Source organism: Gracilinanus agilis, chromosome 5 (assembly GCF_016433145.1).
Source record: "Gracilinanus agilis isolate LMUSP501 chromosome 5, AgileGrace, whole genome shotgun sequence".
NCBI classification, from domain to species: domain Eukaryota; kingdom Metazoa; phylum Chordata; class Mammalia; order Didelphimorphia; family Didelphidae; genus Gracilinanus; species Gracilinanus agilis.
This window is the reverse complement of record NC_058134.1, coordinates 310,029,031-310,048,119: the sequence shown is the minus strand read 5'-3', so window position 1 is coordinate 310,048,119 and position 19,089 is coordinate 310,029,031. Positions and strand designations below refer to the sequence as shown.

At 43.3% G+C, this 19,089-nt stretch overlaps 1 protein-coding gene across 1 annotated transcript in view; it reads left to right on the top strand.

The window, feature by feature from the left end:
• The window catches only part of EP300 (E1A binding protein p300), an 87,148-nt gene that overhangs the window by 31,992 nt on the left and 36,067 nt on the right, over window positions 1–19,089 (top strand). Inside the window, exons 3-6 of the mRNA XM_044679307.1 lie at window positions 9,152–9,328; window positions 11,098–11,359; window positions 16,186–16,299; window positions 17,470–17,706. Coding sequence (XP_044535242.1) covers window positions 9,152–9,328; window positions 11,098–11,359; window positions 16,186–16,299; window positions 17,470–17,706 — 790 coding nt within the window. The remainder of the gene's footprint in view (window positions 1–9,151; window positions 9,329–11,097; window positions 11,360–16,185; window positions 16,300–17,469; window positions 17,707–19,089) is intronic.

Here is a 19,089-nt window from a genome sequence, read left to right as displayed (position 1 = left end):
AATGCCAATAGCAACATGGAGAACCAAGCCCTATAATTACATTGCTGGAGCAACTGGGAATTGTGTGGTTTTTTTTTTAAGAAAATAAAATGGAAGAGAGAGCTTATAAAGCTATAGGTCTAGGGATCCCATTACTAAGAGTAAGCCCTAAGGACTTTTTTGAGAGGATAAAAAGCCAGGTATGTATGAAGATATCTGTGGAATCTTTTGTATTGACAAAATAACTGGAAATAACAAGTGCAATGTATAGGAGAAATGGCTGAATGCATTGTGGTATTTGAATGTAATGGATTGTATTATGTTATTAGAAATAACAAATACTGGAAATATAAGTAAAATAGGGGAATATATGAAGAGAAGAAAAGAGAATAAGAATGCATATTATGATTACATTTAAAAAATAATAGCCACAAAATCTAGAGAAAAAAGTATCCAAGTAAAACAAATCCAGAGAGAATGCAAAAAGCAGAGGATGTTTGTACTAGTATATATAGAATTATTCTTTACATATTTTTAAGCGAATTGTAAACAATGGAGTGTATGGTTTTGCACATAAATTTTTAAATTAAATTTTTTGGCGGTAGTTATTAAGTATATAATAAAATTTAAAAGTAACTTTGAAAAGAATTGAGTTAAAAAACAGAAAAAGAATTAAGAAGCATGGGTATGTTTGTAGGCAACAGGGAAGGTTAAAAGAGAATAGATTGGTACTGGGGCAGTCTTTGAAAGTCAAGAGGGAATGGAATGAAAGCTGCTTCTAAAAACAGGTGGCTTACAAAAGGAGGGCACTCACCCCTTCATGCAAAATTAAAGTGAAGGAGACAGTGTCAAAAAGTGTCTGAGATGAGACAAGAGAAAAGGGTACTTCTGGTAAATCGTCTCAATTTTTTTAGTGAAAGAGGGATCAGGGAGGATTTCTTGCAAGAGGTGTGTGGCGCCTTAGAATCTGAAGTAAACCTGGGAAGCTAGGAAGTAGACTTGAGGAAGGAAGAGAACATTCCAGACTTGAGGGGGAATAACCAGTAAGAGATGGAGTAGGGAGATTAATAGTGTATGTACGTGTGTGTGTGTGTGTGTGTGTGTGTGTGTGTGTGTGTGTGTAGATAGATAGATAGATAGATAGATAGTAGATAGTAGAGTGTTGAGTGCCAGGCATTGGAAAAAGCCCAGTGTTATTAAATAATAGAATAAGAAAACAACAGCCCAAAGGCTAGAAAGGTAAGAACCTGTTAGGTTGTATGTTTGTACATATGTCTATTTGTCTTCTTTCCAAAAATATTCTCGGTATGGAGAGCTAATGGAGTACCTTAATAATTATAGGAATAAAATAATTCCCAGAAAAGAAGGAAATAATCAATGGAGAAAACTAAAGACATATCCTTGTTCTTCATTTGCATCCAGTTGAACACATATGCCCAAAGTGTTGATCCAGGGGAGGTGCTAACATCATTTCAGAGTTCAGTTGTCTTCCTGCTCTGTTTAGCAATATTCTGTCCATTACATTCAGTTCGATGCATTTCATGACCATGTTATCTGTGTGGAAATTGGAAGATGGATATATTTTTCTCTGTTTCACTTGGGTTACCAAGTTGAAGAAATAGAAGCACCATGTCATACTAGCTTCAAGTCTACAAGACTGGAGTCCAAAATCGGGCAATTACTAGTTATGTGGGCTTTCAATATCCACACACCTTTCTAAGACTATACATTTGGAGCAAATTGTTATTCTGTAGTAATGGAGAGGATTTCGAAACTGGGAGAATTCATAAGTCTGACCTTGGAGTCAGGAAGTCCTGAGTTTAAATTCTACCTGAGTTTAAATTCTACCTCTTATACTTACTAGCAAATTCTACCTCTTATACTTACTAGCTGTGTGATTCTGGGCAAGCCAGTTAACATCCCTGCTCCTCAACATCATCATTGTAAAATGAAGTATTTAGGTTCTATGGTTTCAAAGTACTTGGATTTTATATTAGGATTTCTGCTATTATCAAGGAGCTACTCTATTTAAGATGCAGGCAAATCTCTTCCTTAAAAGAGATCATAGACTGAAAGTTGAAAGGGGCCTGGCAGTAGATCTAGTCCAACGACTTCATTTTGTAAGTGAACTAATGTCCAAAGAAGTTAGAAGTTGACTTAGTCTCCCAAGTAGTTAGTAGTAAGTGGTAGAGATGGGATTTGAACACAGGTTCCAAATCTCTCTTTCCACAATACACTGTGACATCAGTTAAGGAGCCTAAAGGATTCTTTTCCATTTCCTTGGTTATCAGAGAAAGCCACAAACACCCACACATGTGGGTGTCTTATTTAAAAAAAAAAATCAGCTTCTAGCCTTTCAGAAAGATGAATGGTAGGAGAATTGCAGTACTTGTTTAAACATGGAATTCTCTTAATACTATCAATGCTTGATGTAGCAATGGAAATGGTCAGGATGCCCTTATCTTGAGCCATTCCACTCCAAACTGGAGAATGCACCAGACATGTGATGTAAGAGACACACAATACTGACCCGTCTTATCCCCTCTGTCCTATTCCAATGTTAGTGATCTCTTCTTGATGAGACTCCTTCAAGGCTTAGGGGGGGGTTAATGCCTTTTTTATTTTTTTTTTTTAACCCTCACCCTCTGTCTTAGAACCATGCTTTGTATTGGTTCCAAGATAGAACTGTGGCAAGGGTTAGGCAAGAAGGGTTAAGTGACTTGCCTATTGTCTCACAGCTAGGAAGTGTCTGAGGCCAGATTTGAACCTAGAACCTCCTATCTCTTGGGCCTCAGGTTAATACTTTCCTTTTGTTGTTGTTTTTTAAACCCTTACCTTTCCTCTTGGAATCAATACTGTGTATTGGCTCCAAGGCAGAAGAGTGGTAAGGGTAGGCAATGGGGTCAAGTGACTTGCCCAGGGTCACATAACTGGGAAGTGTCTGAGGCTAGATTTGAACCCAGGACCTCCTGTCTCTAGGCCTGGCTCTCCATCCACTGAGCAACCCAGCTGCCCCCAGGTTAATACTTTCTAAAGTGCTTTTATTATCATATTTTATTCTTTTAAAGAAAGGCTGACAGGAGTGTGTCATTTTTTTTATATTTGTTCATATCTGGCTCTTCTGTCATCCAAAAAATTAATGAGTTAGTTATATCTGAGGTGAATTAAAATAAGGCTTGTTGTCATGTGTATGTGGCTACCTGTGACCTAGTAGTTGGAGGCCTTGGCATCCCTTCCATTCTAGATAGTCAGGACCAGTTTAAGGTCAATCTGTTTCCAAAGACATACTTGTAAACTTGATTTTTTCCTCCCAACAATTCTCTAAGAAGCACAATTTTCTGCATTTGTATTTCAAATTTTTGAGTGTAATACAGGAAAATTCAGCCTTTTGAGGGTTCCATTTATTTGCATAGTTTTTAGCATTTAGATTCATTGTTTTTATTTTTAAAATTTTAATATATTTTTACTGTGGTTACGTGATTCATGTTGTCTCTCTCCCCTCCACCCCCACATGGTGACAATTCCACTGGATCATACATGTGTTATCAATTGATACCTATTTCTATATTTTTCATTTTTGTAATCTTTTAAAACCCAAACTTCCTATCCTATACCCAGATAAATAAGTGATAAAAACATCTGTTTTTCTTCTATGTTTCCACTCCCACAGTTCTTTCTGTGGATGTGCATAGCTTCTTTCTCACAAATCCCTCAGGATTGTCCTGGATTGTTTGATTGTGCCATGATGTATCAGTTTCTGTGTACAATTTTCTCCTTGTTCTGTTAGTTCAAAAAAAAAAATCTAATTCCATATTGCAGAGTTTTTACTATATCACGGAATTTTATGGATGAATGCCATGCTGTACACAATGGAAATGCAGTACTTAATGGATTTTCACCTATGGTGGGGGTCTGTAGAATGTAACTCCCATGATGGTTGAGGGATCACTGTATAGGCCTTCTACTAGTGCGTGTGCCACACCACAGATCTCTCCTCTCTGCCAGAGTGTCTTTCTCAAAGCTTGTAGGGCCATCCTTGTTGTCCTGCCACATTCTCTTGGGATTTTTCTGTGGTGCCACTTCACCTAAGACACCCAAGCTTCTTTTTTTATTGTTTATTTGTGCCTGGCTCTTCGTGATCCCATTTGGGGTTTTCTGGGCAAAGATCTTGGCATAGTTTACCATTTCCTTCTCTTTTGCAGTTAAGGAAACTAAGGCAAACAGGGTTAAGTGACTTGACGAGGGTCACATAGCTAGTGTTTGTGGTCTTCCTAACTGCAGGCCTGGCACTTTCTACGGTGCCATCTAGTTTCCCCAAGCTTCTCTTTAAGCATTGCCAAGTACTTTCCATGTGTTAGCTCATTAGATCCCCACTGCTATTTTACAGAGGGTGAAAAGTTTCCTGGACCAGGCAGGATTCAAACTCAGGTTTCTTGCCCTCAATCCATCAGGATGTCTGTCTTCGAATGACCTGCAGCAACAGATTTTCTTGTGTGTTTTCCTTTGGTTTACTTTGATTGCATCCTGCCTCCATGCAGCAGCAGGCTAGAAGCATTGGGGGTGAGGAAGGGTCCCATTTGTCCAGATGCAGTGCTTGGGTGACTTCGTTTGTTCACCGTGTGTTTGTAGCAAGATTAGACTCGGCAGGTATTCTTGGAAAACGATATAAACTTGCGTATCATTGCTGGAGTGGCAGTAATAGTCAAGTCTGTGCTTGATGATTTTGGGGTACAGAAATGTGGAGTTCTAAGGCTGTAGCCTAGGTGTCCCAAGAGTTCCAGGAGCACCTCATTTTGGTGATGACTCTGTGCCCTGGCCAAGGCATTTGGGGAGAATTGCTGGCGTATCTGCCAGGCTGCTTGAACTTCTTGAGAAATGCTGGTTTTTCCACCCCAGCTGGCCAACTTAAGTTAGTGTAGCAATACAGGTGGCCACATCCACATGCCACATCTTCCCCGTCCCTTTTGCACAGTTCTTGTACGCCAGCGATGGGAGTCAGGATATCTATATTAGGAAGGAAGAGTTTTCAGCTTCCAGTTAGCAAACCCTAAACACAGGCTGTGGAGTCTTAACTACAGTGGAGTGTTTTCAGTTAACACTGGGCCAGAGGGCTGGCAGGACGTGCTCAATGGGCTTAGAAATAGAGATTTGATCCCAGCCCTCACTACTTGATTGAAATGGATCCGTTTTAAGCAAAAGTTACTAGTTACAGCAAAACCTCCCATACTGACCCCCTTTCGTTCATTTCGAAAATGGCTGCATTAAAACATAGTATTCAAGGCTGTCGTCATAAAAGTGCTTTGTAGAGCCCATGAGGCTCTGGGGAGACAGGAGGAAAAGTGATCCCAAAGGCACCCTCACTTTTTAGCTTTTTCCAGTAACTGGACTGGATTATAACTTTGCACTCTGGAGAGCTAAGTGCTTGTGGGTAGGTCAAAAAGCAAGCAAAGGGGCTAAAGTTAGACTTCAGATTCAGAAGGTCAAGTGTAGAGTAGGGGCCCCCCTCAGGTGGCCAAACACCTGCAGAAATGCATGTGTGCACCGCCTTCCTCCTTCCCTCCAAACCTGCTGAATGGGAGCGCCGCTCAGAGGCAGTCAGCCAGGAGCCCCAACCATATATTCACTTCAAATACAATTTAAAATAGTATAATCTGGGAAATTTATTTTGTGCTGGGGGCAGAGACCTCCCAGCCAGCCAATCACAGGCCCCAAAGATAATGACAAATAAGTTCATTCACATAAAAATTTTAAAGTGTTGTACAAGTAGAGAAATGCAGTGAGGAGACCAAGAAGGGACAGGAATTGGGCACCAAACGTTTGTGACATGAAAAACACGCAAATAGCGCCCCATGAAAAAGAGAATTGCACATCTTACCTAGGCTACTGTCCAGGATGATAAAAGATGAGGGTGGGCCGCCGCTTAGTTAGAGCCACCATTGGGAGAGGCAGTTTGAAAAGATGTATGTTGATAGCCTTTGCCCCATTGTGATTTGGGAGCCATAGGGAGACAAATGGGAGCCCATGGATGTAACCGAACATTAGCCCGAGGAGTCCTGAACTGATGCAAGCACAGGAAAAGTGTATCCGGTGACCACAAACCAAGTCCAATCCAGATGCTCTATGAGTACCTTCATCAGGCTTGGCTCCAAGGAGAGGAGAGAACAGTGTGCATCTCGTCCCTTCTTGGAATCTACTGTCCTACCTCAGAGGATGGCTTGCTGGACACAAAGGCGCTATATTTTGAAACGAAAATGATGTTTTAAAAAATTTCTAGCACAATCAGCACAAAACTATGAACTGTGGAGGACGTGGAGGTGGTGGTGTTCTCATTCATAGACTGAATCTCGTAGCACATCGAGGTTAGCCAGTGCTGGCCAAGAGTCAGAAGCCAGGGGGTGATGGCAAAGAGCTTCTTTTTCATTGTAGAATTCTCCTTGATAGCAGGAGATCAGAAAGAAGTAGTTGATTCACAGCTATTTGGGACCCTGCTCACCTGGAGTGTGACACTTCCTCTTTGGGGTGCAAATACTTGGAAGTATTTTTGTAGTTGGGAAGGTATTCTCCAGACCCAGGAGCCTTCTTCTCATAACCACTTTTGCATTGAAAGCTTCCATCTTCTGTTCTTCCTGAAGTAAGTGAAAAAGGCAATGCCATCCCCATGACCTACAGTTTAATTCAGCTCTATAGCTGAAAGCTCACTTGGAAGTTTATTATCTCTCCTAGAAATTTAGTAGGGAACCAGGTAGATACAAACTCCCTTCCCTCTGGGAGACCACATTTTGGGGAGGAGTCCAGGGAGGACTAGAAGCTGATTTTTCAGTTAAATGGGCTCTTCTCCATTGTGTGGTGGCTGGCACATAAGCACCCAGGAAGAAGAGAGAGAAACGGGAGAGAAACAAAGAACCAGTGGCTTTTCTGACAGTGTAGATGCCAGTCTAGACTCTACCCTAGACTGTCTAATTTGTGATCCTTTCTTTGGCTTTTCAGGTACTTTTCAAGTACTTGAATCCCTTTCAGACATCTTTGTGGTAGGTTTGGGGTCTCGTCTCAGTTTGTACAGGGGTTCCTGGGCTTTAGAATTCAATTCCTTCCTGTTATTTCTTCATGCACAAACTCTTCCACTTTTTTCCTATTTCTTTTCCACTCCTCGCTTCACAAAGGTAGAATTTCTTCACTATTAGGGGGACCTCCAACAAGCTCATCATTCGTCTGACCCCAGGAAGACTAGCATCAGCTGGAATGGGAGGCTCTTTGCTGTGTGTGCTGGCTGGCCTGTGAACATTTACAAATGATTTTTTATGGATTGTTCAGACTTAAGATTATGATTGAGAAAAACGCTAATGATGCAGATTTAAATGTAAAAGTGTCTCATGCAGTGGAAAGCCAGCCGAGCTCTGACTCTTCCTTCCCTTTCTCAAGTTCTTCATGGCTGGGTTGGGCTATCAGGGGTCCTGGCATGGCAGTTCAGTGTGTAGTTGCCATAATAATTAGATTTCAACCTTTCTTCTTTCAGTAGATATTAATTGACATGTTTTGTATGGTTCTTATTGCTTCGATCACCTCTTCCCCCACCCCCAGCCTCTTTGGAGTTCATTGCCTCCTTAGCACTTGAAGATCAGAAGGGAAGGACAGTTCCTCACGTCGAGCAATGTCAGTCAGTACATATGTGGGCTTTGGTTCTTTTTTAGTGAGGCCCCTTTCTATTCCCTCTTCCTTTCTATTTTTGGTGAGAGCAGGACAATCAAGTCAGAGACAGGCTTGTCACCATTTGCCCCCTCCAGCAGGTCTCAGATATAAACTGGGTCTTGGCAAGACTCCAGCTGTGCCCTTGGGATTGTGGGCTATGGAGTCCCTAAATAGTTTCCCAGTAAAGCTTCTCAACCTTCTTTTTCCTTGCTTGAATCCTTGAGATCTTTTCCTTGGCCTTATACATCAACCCTATATGTTACTCCCTGCACATTGTACAAGAAGACAGTGTTTACAACCTCTCTGCCCATCTTCATCCCAACATTATTACAAAGTAGTGTAATAATGGTTATAAAGATTATGGGTTCCTCAAGGCTTTGGAGTAATTGATGAAATATCTTATAGTCCATTTATATCTACAGGAAGAAATAAAAGACGGATGACTTGGTAGCTTGGGTTCAGGGAGCATTGGGACATCTGCCAAGGTTGACCCCCAGATCTCTTCCCCAATAAGTGAGAGCAGAAAAACAAATTGCAAAAGAAATCATCTTCGATGTTTTTTCTTATTCTTACCTTCTAGTATCACTACTGTGTATTGGTTCCAAGGAAGAAGAGTGGTAAGAGGTAGGCAATGAAGGTATTGGCACTTGCCCAGGTTCACACAGCTAGAAAGTTTCTAAAGTCAGAATTAAACCTAGGACTTCTTATCTCTAGACCTGGCTCTCAATCCACTTGAGCCCCCCAGCTGCCTCTTGATTGACATCTAGGATTCCTTAAAGCCCTTTTGGTGCTTTTCTTTACTTATGGCTACAAAGCACCTAGGCCTTCTGCAGTCCCCCGGAGGGGCAGGCAATGTGTATTTTTTTTCTGGGCAAGGCCAAGCACTATAAATAGTATCTGACTTGAAGTTGCTCACCTGAAGTTGCTTCATAGCTTCTGAGCTATAGTTCTCATCAGATGGTGAAGTTTACAGTGTTCAGAGACTTCATTCACAGAAATGAGTTGGAAATGGAATGAGCTTTGCTTTCTGAAAGAACCACCAGGCCCTAGAAATGTTAGACAAAGTGGACGTGTTATCATAGAGTTGAAAACAACAGAAAATGAGATGCATAAGGCCTTTGGAGATGGCCCTTTAGATGTGATGCCTACATGTCTTCCAAGGCCCATATAGCTGTCTGATGAATGTATATCATAAAAAGAGATACCTTGAAATTATGGGTGGGCCAATTTTCCCCCTTAATCATTTCTATTTTATAGTATTTTGTTTTGAAATCTCTGGCATGTAACTCTTTCAGAAGTATCATGAATCCTTTCTGTCTTAGTGTCTGGTTCTTTTGGTGTATATCACAACCACTTAGGTGTCCAGAAGTGCCATTTCCATTCTTAAATGCCTTTATTCATCAGGAATTTTCTAGAAAAGATGCTTATTTACAGCCCATGTGTGCTGATGTGAATCGTGCCTCTCTCTCTGTTTTGTCTTCATTAGATGGGAATAATGAACAATCCCAATCCTTATGGGTCACCATATAGTCAGAATTCTGCTCAACAGATTGGAGCCAGTGGACTTGGACCCCAGATGCAAAACAAGGCTGGAATACCCAATAGCTTGCCCCAGTTTTCAATGGACAAAAAGCCAGTTCCTGGAGCAGGAATGTCTAACATGGTAGGTAATGTTCTTTGAGAAGTTGGGATTAAGGTTCTTGCTGTGTCATCTCTCCAGAGGCTGGAACTTTGGGGTTGGGGGGTGGAAATGGATGTTCTTCTCTCCTCTCCCCAAACTTCCCTGTTCTGCTGTCTGAAGTTGAATTGTGTAACTCTACAGAGCTTGCCTTTCTCTGCCTTTTTTCCTTCTGTCCTTAAAACTTCTCTTGGTGATGTGTCCCAGAGCCAGGGTGGGGGTGAGGGGGCCAGATTGGGGGTAAGGGGGGGGTTAGGAAGGGATGATAATGTCTTCTCCCTCTCCCTTGTTCCTCAAGGGTCTTGCCTTGGTACCAGGTTAAATCAGTAAATAATGCTATATTCTGTTAATATCTACAGGAATAAAGGCAAGATGATAGTAGCAGCTCCCATTTTATATATACTTTTAAGGTTTATAAAAAATCTCCTCCTCCTCCTCCTCCTTCTCCTCTTCTTCCTTCTCTCCCTGCTCCCTCAACCTATGAAGCAAGTATTACAAGTGCTATTTTCACCATTTTACAGCTGAGCTGAGGCTCTCAGAGCCTGTGATCATCTGGCTAGTAAGTGTCAGGGTTTGACCCCAGATCTCTCTTCTGCCATCTCACCACATTGGCTCTCCCTTGCTAACAACCTAGGCTGTTCTATCCTAGGACCAGTGATGTCTGCCCAATAGGTGCCATTTCTCCTTGTTCCTGTACAGAACAGGGATGTGCCCATCCCCCTTGTCTTATGGGATATGTTGCACTAAGGGAGAGTTCCCAACTCTTAATGTCTGTCCGTGGTTTGGTTTGGTGTGGTTGGTGTGGTTTTTTTACACTATAATTATTCTTTGTGCCCATGTAAGTGTGTCAGGGTTCTGCCTTCTTTCTACCTCCACGGATTACATTTAGAAGCCTGCCTAATAGGACAAAGAGACACTCTTGGACAGAAGTGGGACTGGACTGCAGCTGTGAGCCTGGGGGCTTGGTTCTGGCTCTGCTAACTAATTAACTGTGTGGCCTTAGGTCTGGCCTGCCTCCCCTATTAGGGTGTGAGCCCCTGGGAGCAGGGACCATTTTTATTATTGTTGTTGTTATTATTATTATTATTATTATTACTTGCCCTTTTTTGGCATTCCCCAGTACCTGCACAGAATAGTAGACTGACTTCTACTTCTCTGGTCTTTGAGCCCATTGTTATGTAAATTAAGCAGCACTCAACCTTTCAGGTTCTCCATCCCCTCCTGGGGACACTCCAGGGTTTGAGGGTTTCAAGAACTCTTGATTGGCCTCTTGATCTTTTCTGCTGTTAATCTGAACCTAACCATGAAACTTTTCAGATGTATTATAGAATGTGCCTGCTGCGCAAAATACACCCAAATGGTTTACTTTCAAGAAACATGTTGGCTCTCATTCCCATAGCAGAATATCCTTAAGGTTTTTTGGGAATCCCACTCTGATGAAGTTTTGTGGGCTATGAAGAAAAGAAACAACCTCCGCTTGCTTTTACTTCTTTTATCCATACACTTGTCCTTAGCCTCAGAGAGCCCCATTTTAATGTAGTTTCTCAGACAAGTCTTAGAGGGTCACTTTTTCATCCTTAACATCCTAGGGAATCCCCTTACCTTTTAAAGTAGGTAACAGATTAAATCCACAGTGGGAATTCTATTGAGTGAGGGCCCAGAAGGTGTCATCATCCCAACAGTAGGGTTAGCAAAATAGGGGGATCCATGCAAGGAACGGACACTAACTCCACTCCTGCTCTTGTCTCTCTAAGGGCCAGCAGCAGGCCCCTCAAGTTCAGCCACCTGGCATGGTGCCCTCTGCACCCCAGGGGATGGGTTCTGGACCCCCCACAGCTGATCCTGAGAAGAGGAAGCTCATTCAACAGCAACTTGTTCTTCTCTTGCATGCCCACAAGTGTCAGCGGCGTGAGCAAGCCAACGGGGAAGTGCGCCAGTGTAACCTTCCCCACTGTCGCACAATGAAGAATGTCCTCAACCACATGACACATTGCCAGGCTGGCAAGTCCTGCCAGGGTAAGTAGAGTGGGCAGTCAGGTTCTAGCCAGAGGAATTGATAGAGTAGAGTAGGGCAGGTGGGGTCAAGTCTCCTTCAAGGCCACGTTGATGGCCGAGCATTTCCTCCTTGGGTTTTCAGTGCCTACACTGGTGTGCTGTATTTGGGGTCATTTGAGAAGGTCTACCTCCAAATGGAATTAGGGAGGGCTGGCAGTGAGGGTGGCAGTTTCCAGGATATACCCAGGAGAAAGTGGGTAGTGAGAAATTACAAAAGGGTAACATTTGGGGTGGGGTGGAGGGTACCGGGCGTCGATGGTGATGTCTTCGGAGAAGGCCTCCAACTTTGTGGTAATGAGATGTCATCCTTTCCATACTCTGCTATCTAAATGTAACCTCCATGACTTCATGCTCCTCCTACTTTGAGGAGAGACCTCAGCCCCTCTTCTATGGGGACAGCGAGTGTTACTATATTTGTTGGTTAATGGGCACACGTCAAAGCAGGAGGGGTAGAGTGAGGCCCCTAGTTTGACAGACTCCATGTGAGAAGCCACTTTTTGATTGCTGACTCTTGTGTGATAGAACATGTCTGTAATCCCCCAGGGGGGATTAACATGCCCATGGTGCCATATGCTCGCAGCAACAAAATGGATTCTTTTTGACCAAAGCACCTTGCTGCCACGTGGCCAAGAGAATTCTCCCAGATTTGCCATCTTTGGTTTTGGCTTAGAGGCCTGTTGAGTATGATAATGCTGTGAGAGCTCTAGCTTTCTGCTCAGAAAGCTAGATAATGTGACTCATGTAAACATTTGACCAGAAGCAAATGGCCATTTTTAAAGAAATCCCATCCGCTAGTCAGACCAGGAATCAGCTAACCTTCTTGATCCCCCCTCCCCCCCTTTTACCTCTTGGTTGGGGCATCCAAAGCATTAGTCAGTGATCAGATTTTGGTGTTTGCAGTGCTGCAGTAGGGTTTTCGTTGACTTTTAGCTAAGTTGAAAGAATTAGGCAGTTAAAGGAGACCTCAGATTTAGTCCATTTTTCTTAGACAAAGCAAAACCACTCAGAACCCGGATCATCACGTCGTAAGGCTTGTGTCACCATCCTGGTCTCACTCCGCCCCCATCTCCAGCACCCAGAAGCAAAGACCAGATGTCAGGTGTGGCCTCAATTCTGCCACTTACTTGGGGTAGACCTGTTACCTCTATGAGCTTCAGTTTCCTGCTCTGTAGAATGGGTGGCTTTTGCTAAAGAGGAACCTTACATTTGTATTACCATAACCTATATTGGGGATTGGCTTTTTGCCTTTAGTGCTATCACCAGAACTCGATTATTTTCCATATTTGCAATCCATCTACATTTCTCAAGTCTAGTTCTGGTGATTTTTGTTTCTGTTTTCCGCCTGTATTTTCTGTTTCAAAATTGATACTATTGGTTCTAAGACAGAAGAGCAGTAAAAGGACTAAGCAATTGAGTTTAAGTGCCGTCTAAGGCCATAGTCACACAGCTAGGAGTGTGCTGCCAGATTTGAGCCCAGGTCCATCCATCTCCAGGTCTGGCTGTCTATCCACCAAGCCATCTGGCTGCCCTCCTGCTTTTTATTGTTAAAATCTGGCTTTTCTTTATTAATTCTCATTTCACTAATTTCCTTAGCTGGGGGGGTGGGGGGCTTCTGCTCATCTAGTGTATGCATAGCCTTTAAGACCATGCCCAGAATTTGCTTCCTGAGTCCCTTAGTGCCTGGTGCTAGCTCCATTTGAAAGGCATATTTGTCCACTTTAAAGAATGACAGGGAATAAATATCTTTACCTATTGCTTCATAGTAAATGGAGAGCCTTTTCTCTAGCTTCAGCTTGATAATTGCTGTTTCTTTTTGGAGTCCCGCAGCATGCCACAACATGCAAATCTCTGATATATTTCATTGCTAACCATGTTCCTCCACTAGAGACCTTACTCTTGTCCTTAGCTCCCATCTTTGGGTCTGCTTATCCAGAATTCTTGTAATCTACTTTTCGGTCTTGTCCACAAGAACAGTAGTACATTTAGAAAATGCCACCTTCCTCTGCTCTTCTGGGCCTCTATCTGGGGTGGGGAATAGATGAGGTCAGGCATCCAAAGTAGCCCTTTCATTCATTCAGAGTTTATGAAGTGTCTGTCTGTGCCTCATGAGTAGAGACATCCTCTGGTGAGAAAGACTCGGGACGACTAAGATAAGCCCAGTGACATGGGAAATGGTTTAGAGAATTGCCAGACAAGTGCTGCCCGCGGCCCAAGAGAGCCCTGTGGGCACAGCAAGTGACAAGGAGAGCTTAGAAGCCTAGGAGGGAGCAGTGAACCAGACCACTGGCGGCCACTGCAGATCTTTGATGGAATGTAGGCTGAAGAGTAGTTTGGCAGAAGCCAGGCAGGACAAGGGTTGGTGACTAGCTGGGTAAAGGGGTGGGGGGGGGGGCATGACCCGGGAAGTTCAGGATGACAGTGTCTTAGGAAGTAATCAATTGGGAAGTTGGAAATAGGTCATCATAAAACAAATTTGAGATACATTTGGGATATCTCACCTGAAATGGCCAGTAAGCAATGAGAGGTGAGTACCTGTTACTCAGGGACAAGTTTGGACGGTACCCAGAACATAGGCCCAGGCTTTTGATATGCATTTACTTGGCACTCAAGGCCTTCATGACATTGGGCTGGAAATAGAATTACAAAGGGAGGAATTGAGTTATTAGGTGTCAAGTGTTGTGAGCAAACTGAGGGGAAAGATGGGGGATGACAAGGCTCTTCCTGGTTGGGAACATTTGAGACCTGGCCATGTTTGGAAGCAGCAAGAAATCAACAAAAGAGGATTTGACAGACCTTCGTGGTAGTTGAGAAGGGCTTGGATGAAGAGACAACTTTTATGTCCCCAGAGAAAGGTGGTAAAAAGCACCCCAGGGCCATGTGCTGGGGCGCTGCCCCTCCTGCCCCCCAAATGCTTGAGCAAGGATCACTAGGCTTAGGGGTGAGAAGTAGAAAGGGAAGAGCCATAAAGCATTCAGGAGTTGTGTTTTTAACAGGGATAGTGTTTTGTTCTACCCCATGGGCCTTGGGATTGTGACCTTGTGTCTCAAGGGCCCTCTGGTTCATCCCCTGCCATGCCTGAGAACCTTCAGAGGCCCTTGTCTATAAGCCAAGCAGCTCTCATTTCACTGGTAAATCCATGTGCTTCTCCCTCTCAGCTCCCTTCTTCCCTCCATCCACAATAAGGCCAATGAAGGCAGATTAAATGGAATGCTGTTGTCTATGCCTCTTGTTCTCAGTTCTTGCTCTTCACATTCTTCTCTTCTGCTCTTTCCTGTCACCATTTCATCCTTTCCCCAATTTGTCAGTGTGGATGCCATTCTTTGACACTCTCATTACCTCACATGGGTTTTAAATCCACCCTTTTTTGTGAAAGCCCCACAATGTGCCATTGCTCCCTTGAAGGCCCAGAACCAGTGCCCAGTGCTGCACCTTGGAAACAACTTTGCAGGCCGTGTGTGGATTGTGTTCTATAGGGTTTGGGTTTGGGGTTATTGTAGTGGTTAATCATCATTTTGACTTGCTCAGCCACCTTTCACTTTCTTGGTTCTGTGGTTCTGTTTCCTGCATCTTTAGCCAGGACCCCCCATTTCCTCCCTAATATTTAAGGAAGTTCCCTTGTCTGAACTCTCTACTTATCAGATCCAGGACGGGGCATCAGGCTCTGTCTTTCTGTCTGGATTATTCAGATTCCCCAGTAATCATTTCTTACTGGTCAAAATCAGGTTCAGAATGAGCGGTTCCCTTCATCACTTCTTATACCTTTTGGAGAATAAATAGGGGTGGCAGCAGCCATCTGGATTGTTATTTGGTCCAGATGTATTCAGTGAGGTGTATTGTCACTGTTAGAAAGAGGCTCTTAAGAAATAAGGCGCCTTTCCGGCCTAGCTTTTACTAAGGACAGTAAGCCAAAGCAAGGTAACTTTTAGTGTGTATTCTGGTGAAATGAAATTCAAAGAAATATGACTTCTTTTGGCTCTTAGGAAAATGGTATGATTAGATATGAGACCCTCAATTAGCTACAGAGAAAGTATTGGTGATTTAGGTCCAGCCAGAGCATTTAGTTCTGTATCATGGACCTCAGTTTACTTTAGAACAATGGTTTGCAGGCTGCAGATTGAACCCACATAAAGGATGGAGAGAGGGAGAAAAGGTGGGGGCAATGGTCCAGCCTGAAGGAGAACATCTGAGGTAATATCCTCAGTGAATACAGGAAGATGAGGATCAGAGGAGAAAGTTGAGACCTGAAGGCTGAGGCCGTGGAAAGCCTTCTAAAGGTCTCCTCCCTAGAGTGCTAAAAGAGGTTTTGATCTGACAACCACCTGGAGCACCTGTGGGGGCTTTCCCCCCCACCCCCCACCCCCACCCCCTTCTACTTTTCTATAAGGTTCACCCAATCAGACCTCTGCAGTAGGTGCAATAGGAAGTCCTAACAGCCAGGCCAACAGGCTTTTGCCCTAATGCTGCCCTTAGAGTACAAGGAGCCGAAGGAGCCCTTGGACTTCTCTTCCAATTTTTGCTTCTCCTCAGCTAGAGAAGAAAACCAAGTGTGACCGAGTCCCTTGGGAGGTGGTGGAGCCAGGATTGTTTGGAGACTCATTGGAACAATGGCCTAAACTGGTTACATGATTTGGATATTTGTAGAGTAGATGACACATACCCTTGGCTATAGACACGATGAGTTACCATATTGCTTGACACAATCTTTGCTTACTTACTATACAAAAAGACCAGGAGACATTTTTTATTTAAAAACAAAATCTTCCCCCCTTCCCCCTTTTTCCCTTTAGTGGCACATTGTGCTTCTTCAAGACAAATCATCTCACACTGGAAGAATTGCACGAGGCATGACTGTCCTGTGTGTTTGCCCCTCAAAAATGCTGGGGATAAAAGAAACCAACAATGTAAGCCATCAGTCTCATTGCTTTTGTTCATTACTGTATACAGTTTTGGGTGAACTCTTCCCTTGGAATTCAGGAGGCCAGATGTTGAATTGTGAGCTCTCGTATGCAGTTGAAGAAAGGAAGGTGTCTTCATTCCTAGGTTTCAGCTCTCCACTTCGGTATTTTTGAGCACTCCAAAGTGGCTCATTCTTGTTGGCGCTAGAAAGAGGCCCACTTGAAGAAATAAAATTCAGAATCCTTGTGTTTTCCCAGGGTTAAATGTTCTGTAAAATTGGAAAATACAGAATGGGCTGTTGAACAGGACAGGATAACTTTCTTTTTAAATATTTAAATTTTACGTACACCAAGGGTTTGTTTTACCCCTGCTGCCTGGTATGAGATGTCCAAATCCTGGTAAATCTACCTTTGTTTGAGTTAACAGAATATTTTTGGTCCAGTAGACATTTAAGGTCTGAGGAGAAAAATAATTGTCCCTTCCAAAGCAAGCTCATTTTTAAAATTATCCCGTTTACTCTGTAGATTGGCTTCCGAATCCCCATGGGTGCTCATGGTTTTGTTTGTCGTGTCATTCATTCATAAGAAGGCCTTTGACCATTTTAAAACACAGTTAAGCAGTAGGTCTCTTGTTATCACTCTATAACACTTATATTTTCTTTTTTTAATCTGTGAGACAACATGACAAGAATAGATTGAAAACTGGGCTTGGAGCCAGGAAGACCTGGGTTCCAGTCTTTGCCCTGACACTTAATAGCAGATCCTAGAACTTCTGTTTGCCAGCCTCAGTGTCCTACTTGTTAGTGCTTAGCTTCCTCTCAGTGCTCTTGTGTGTGATTGTGCCCATGCACTCATGTGTGTACGTGTACACACACACACACACACACACACACACACACACACACACAACCTTAAGGGTCTTAGTCACTTGTTAAGTGTGCTCTACTGGTAAAAGTCATTTTGGCCTGTAACCAGAGGCCTGTTTCTTCTTACCCTTCATCAGTTCATTATTGACCCACCCTCTCTTACTGCTCCTTTTTTTTTTTTTTTTTTTGGAGGGAGGGTTGGCACGTGTTTTGTTCCTTTGGAAGGAGTCAGAAGTGGAATAGACTGGCTATTTATTTAGCCTGGGTATTATTTCTTTTGCTGTTTTAACATGTTCTGCTTCTTCCCCAGCAATATTGACTGGTGCTTCAGTGGGTCTTGGAAATGCTGGTTCTGTAGGGGTGGGTCAGCAAACGACCCCCAGCCTAAACCCTCCCAGTCAGATTGATCCCAGCTCCATAGAGCGGGCATATGCAGCTCTCGGCCTAACCTATCAAGGAAACCAGATGCAGACACAGCCACAAGCTCCAGTGAAGAATCAGCAGCCGGGGCAGCCAGCCCAGGGCATGCGTCCCCTGAATGCCATGAGTAAGTTTGTGCGTGTGTGCGGTTCCCTTCCCTACCCTACCCCCCCCCCCCCCCCCAGTTGCTTTTTCATTGCTTTGTGCCCTGGTATGCCTGTCTGTATGTAAGCACCTCCTGGGTGTTGATATCGTTGCTGCCAAGTTATGTATAACCAAGTCAAGCATCCTCGCATCCATACATATGGGGGTCAGAGATTGGGCCATTAGATTGTCTGAGGTCCTCGCTGGTACTTTCTTGGAATAAGGTACTTGAGGCTACATATGTATATTAAGAAAAAAATCTTCCCTTTTGTCTTAGGTCAATAAGGGCTAGGCAGTTGTGGTTAAGTCACTTTCTCAGTCACATAGCTTGGAAGTGTCTTAAGGTCAAATTTGGACCCAGGACCTCCTGTCTTGAGCCCTTATTCTCTATCCACGGAGGCACCTCGCTTCCCCATGATGCTATATTTAAAAAATTAATTTTTATTGATAATCTTTTTTTACATCACCAAAAGTTTTCTTTAATTATCCTTTCCATTACCAGAGAGCCCATCTCATTTAGCATAGTATTTTCTTAAGTTATGTCAAAAAATCCTATGAAAATCTGTGCTCTGCACCACGGCCTTGACCTTTCTGCCTTTCCCAAAGAGTAGGCCTTCTCACATCTCTTCTTTGTAGTCAGCCTGGTTCTTTGTGATTTTCCACTGTTTTCTTTTTCTTTTTCTTTTTCTTTTTTTTTTTTTTTAATAAGTAGAAGCCTTTAAAAAGTGTCAGCTTCTTCCCTTGTGATTGGTTTAACAATTCAGAGTAGACCTTGCTGTCTAAGGGCAGCTAAACCAATGTTCAGCAGGCCATGTGGGATGAATAGTTAATCTGCCCCATCCTTCCCTTCCCTCCTCTTATGTTGCCCTCTGTGAACACACTGCTGAAAGTGCTTGAGCACACTCTTTCACAAACCCTCTTAGCACACCCCCTCTTCTTCTGTTATCCTTAGATCTAATCAAACTAACTTGATGCCCTTTACCTGTCAGCCCCCTTGCCATTTTTACTTGTATCTCAGTCACCCTCCAAGGGGTACAACAGCATTCTGCCTTTTGAGGTCACAATTTTCTCCAGTCTTGCCTGACTAAGACTAGAGGCCAGGTGTTCTTCAAGCTCTCTCTGATGCACCTTCCTGAGCATGAGAGAGCCTTACCCTGGAGTCTGGAGAGTTGTTTCATCTATTCTCCTCCTTCATTTATTTGATGCATCCAGAAGCAATCTGCAGCTCTAGGACCAAAACAGGTGAAAGGAACCATCCTTCCCTTCATAATGTGTTGTCCAGTAGCAATGTTTAATGATGATATGACCTGCCCTGCCCTTGCTCACCTGTATGTCCCTTCCATGATCTCTGCTTGGAGACTGCATC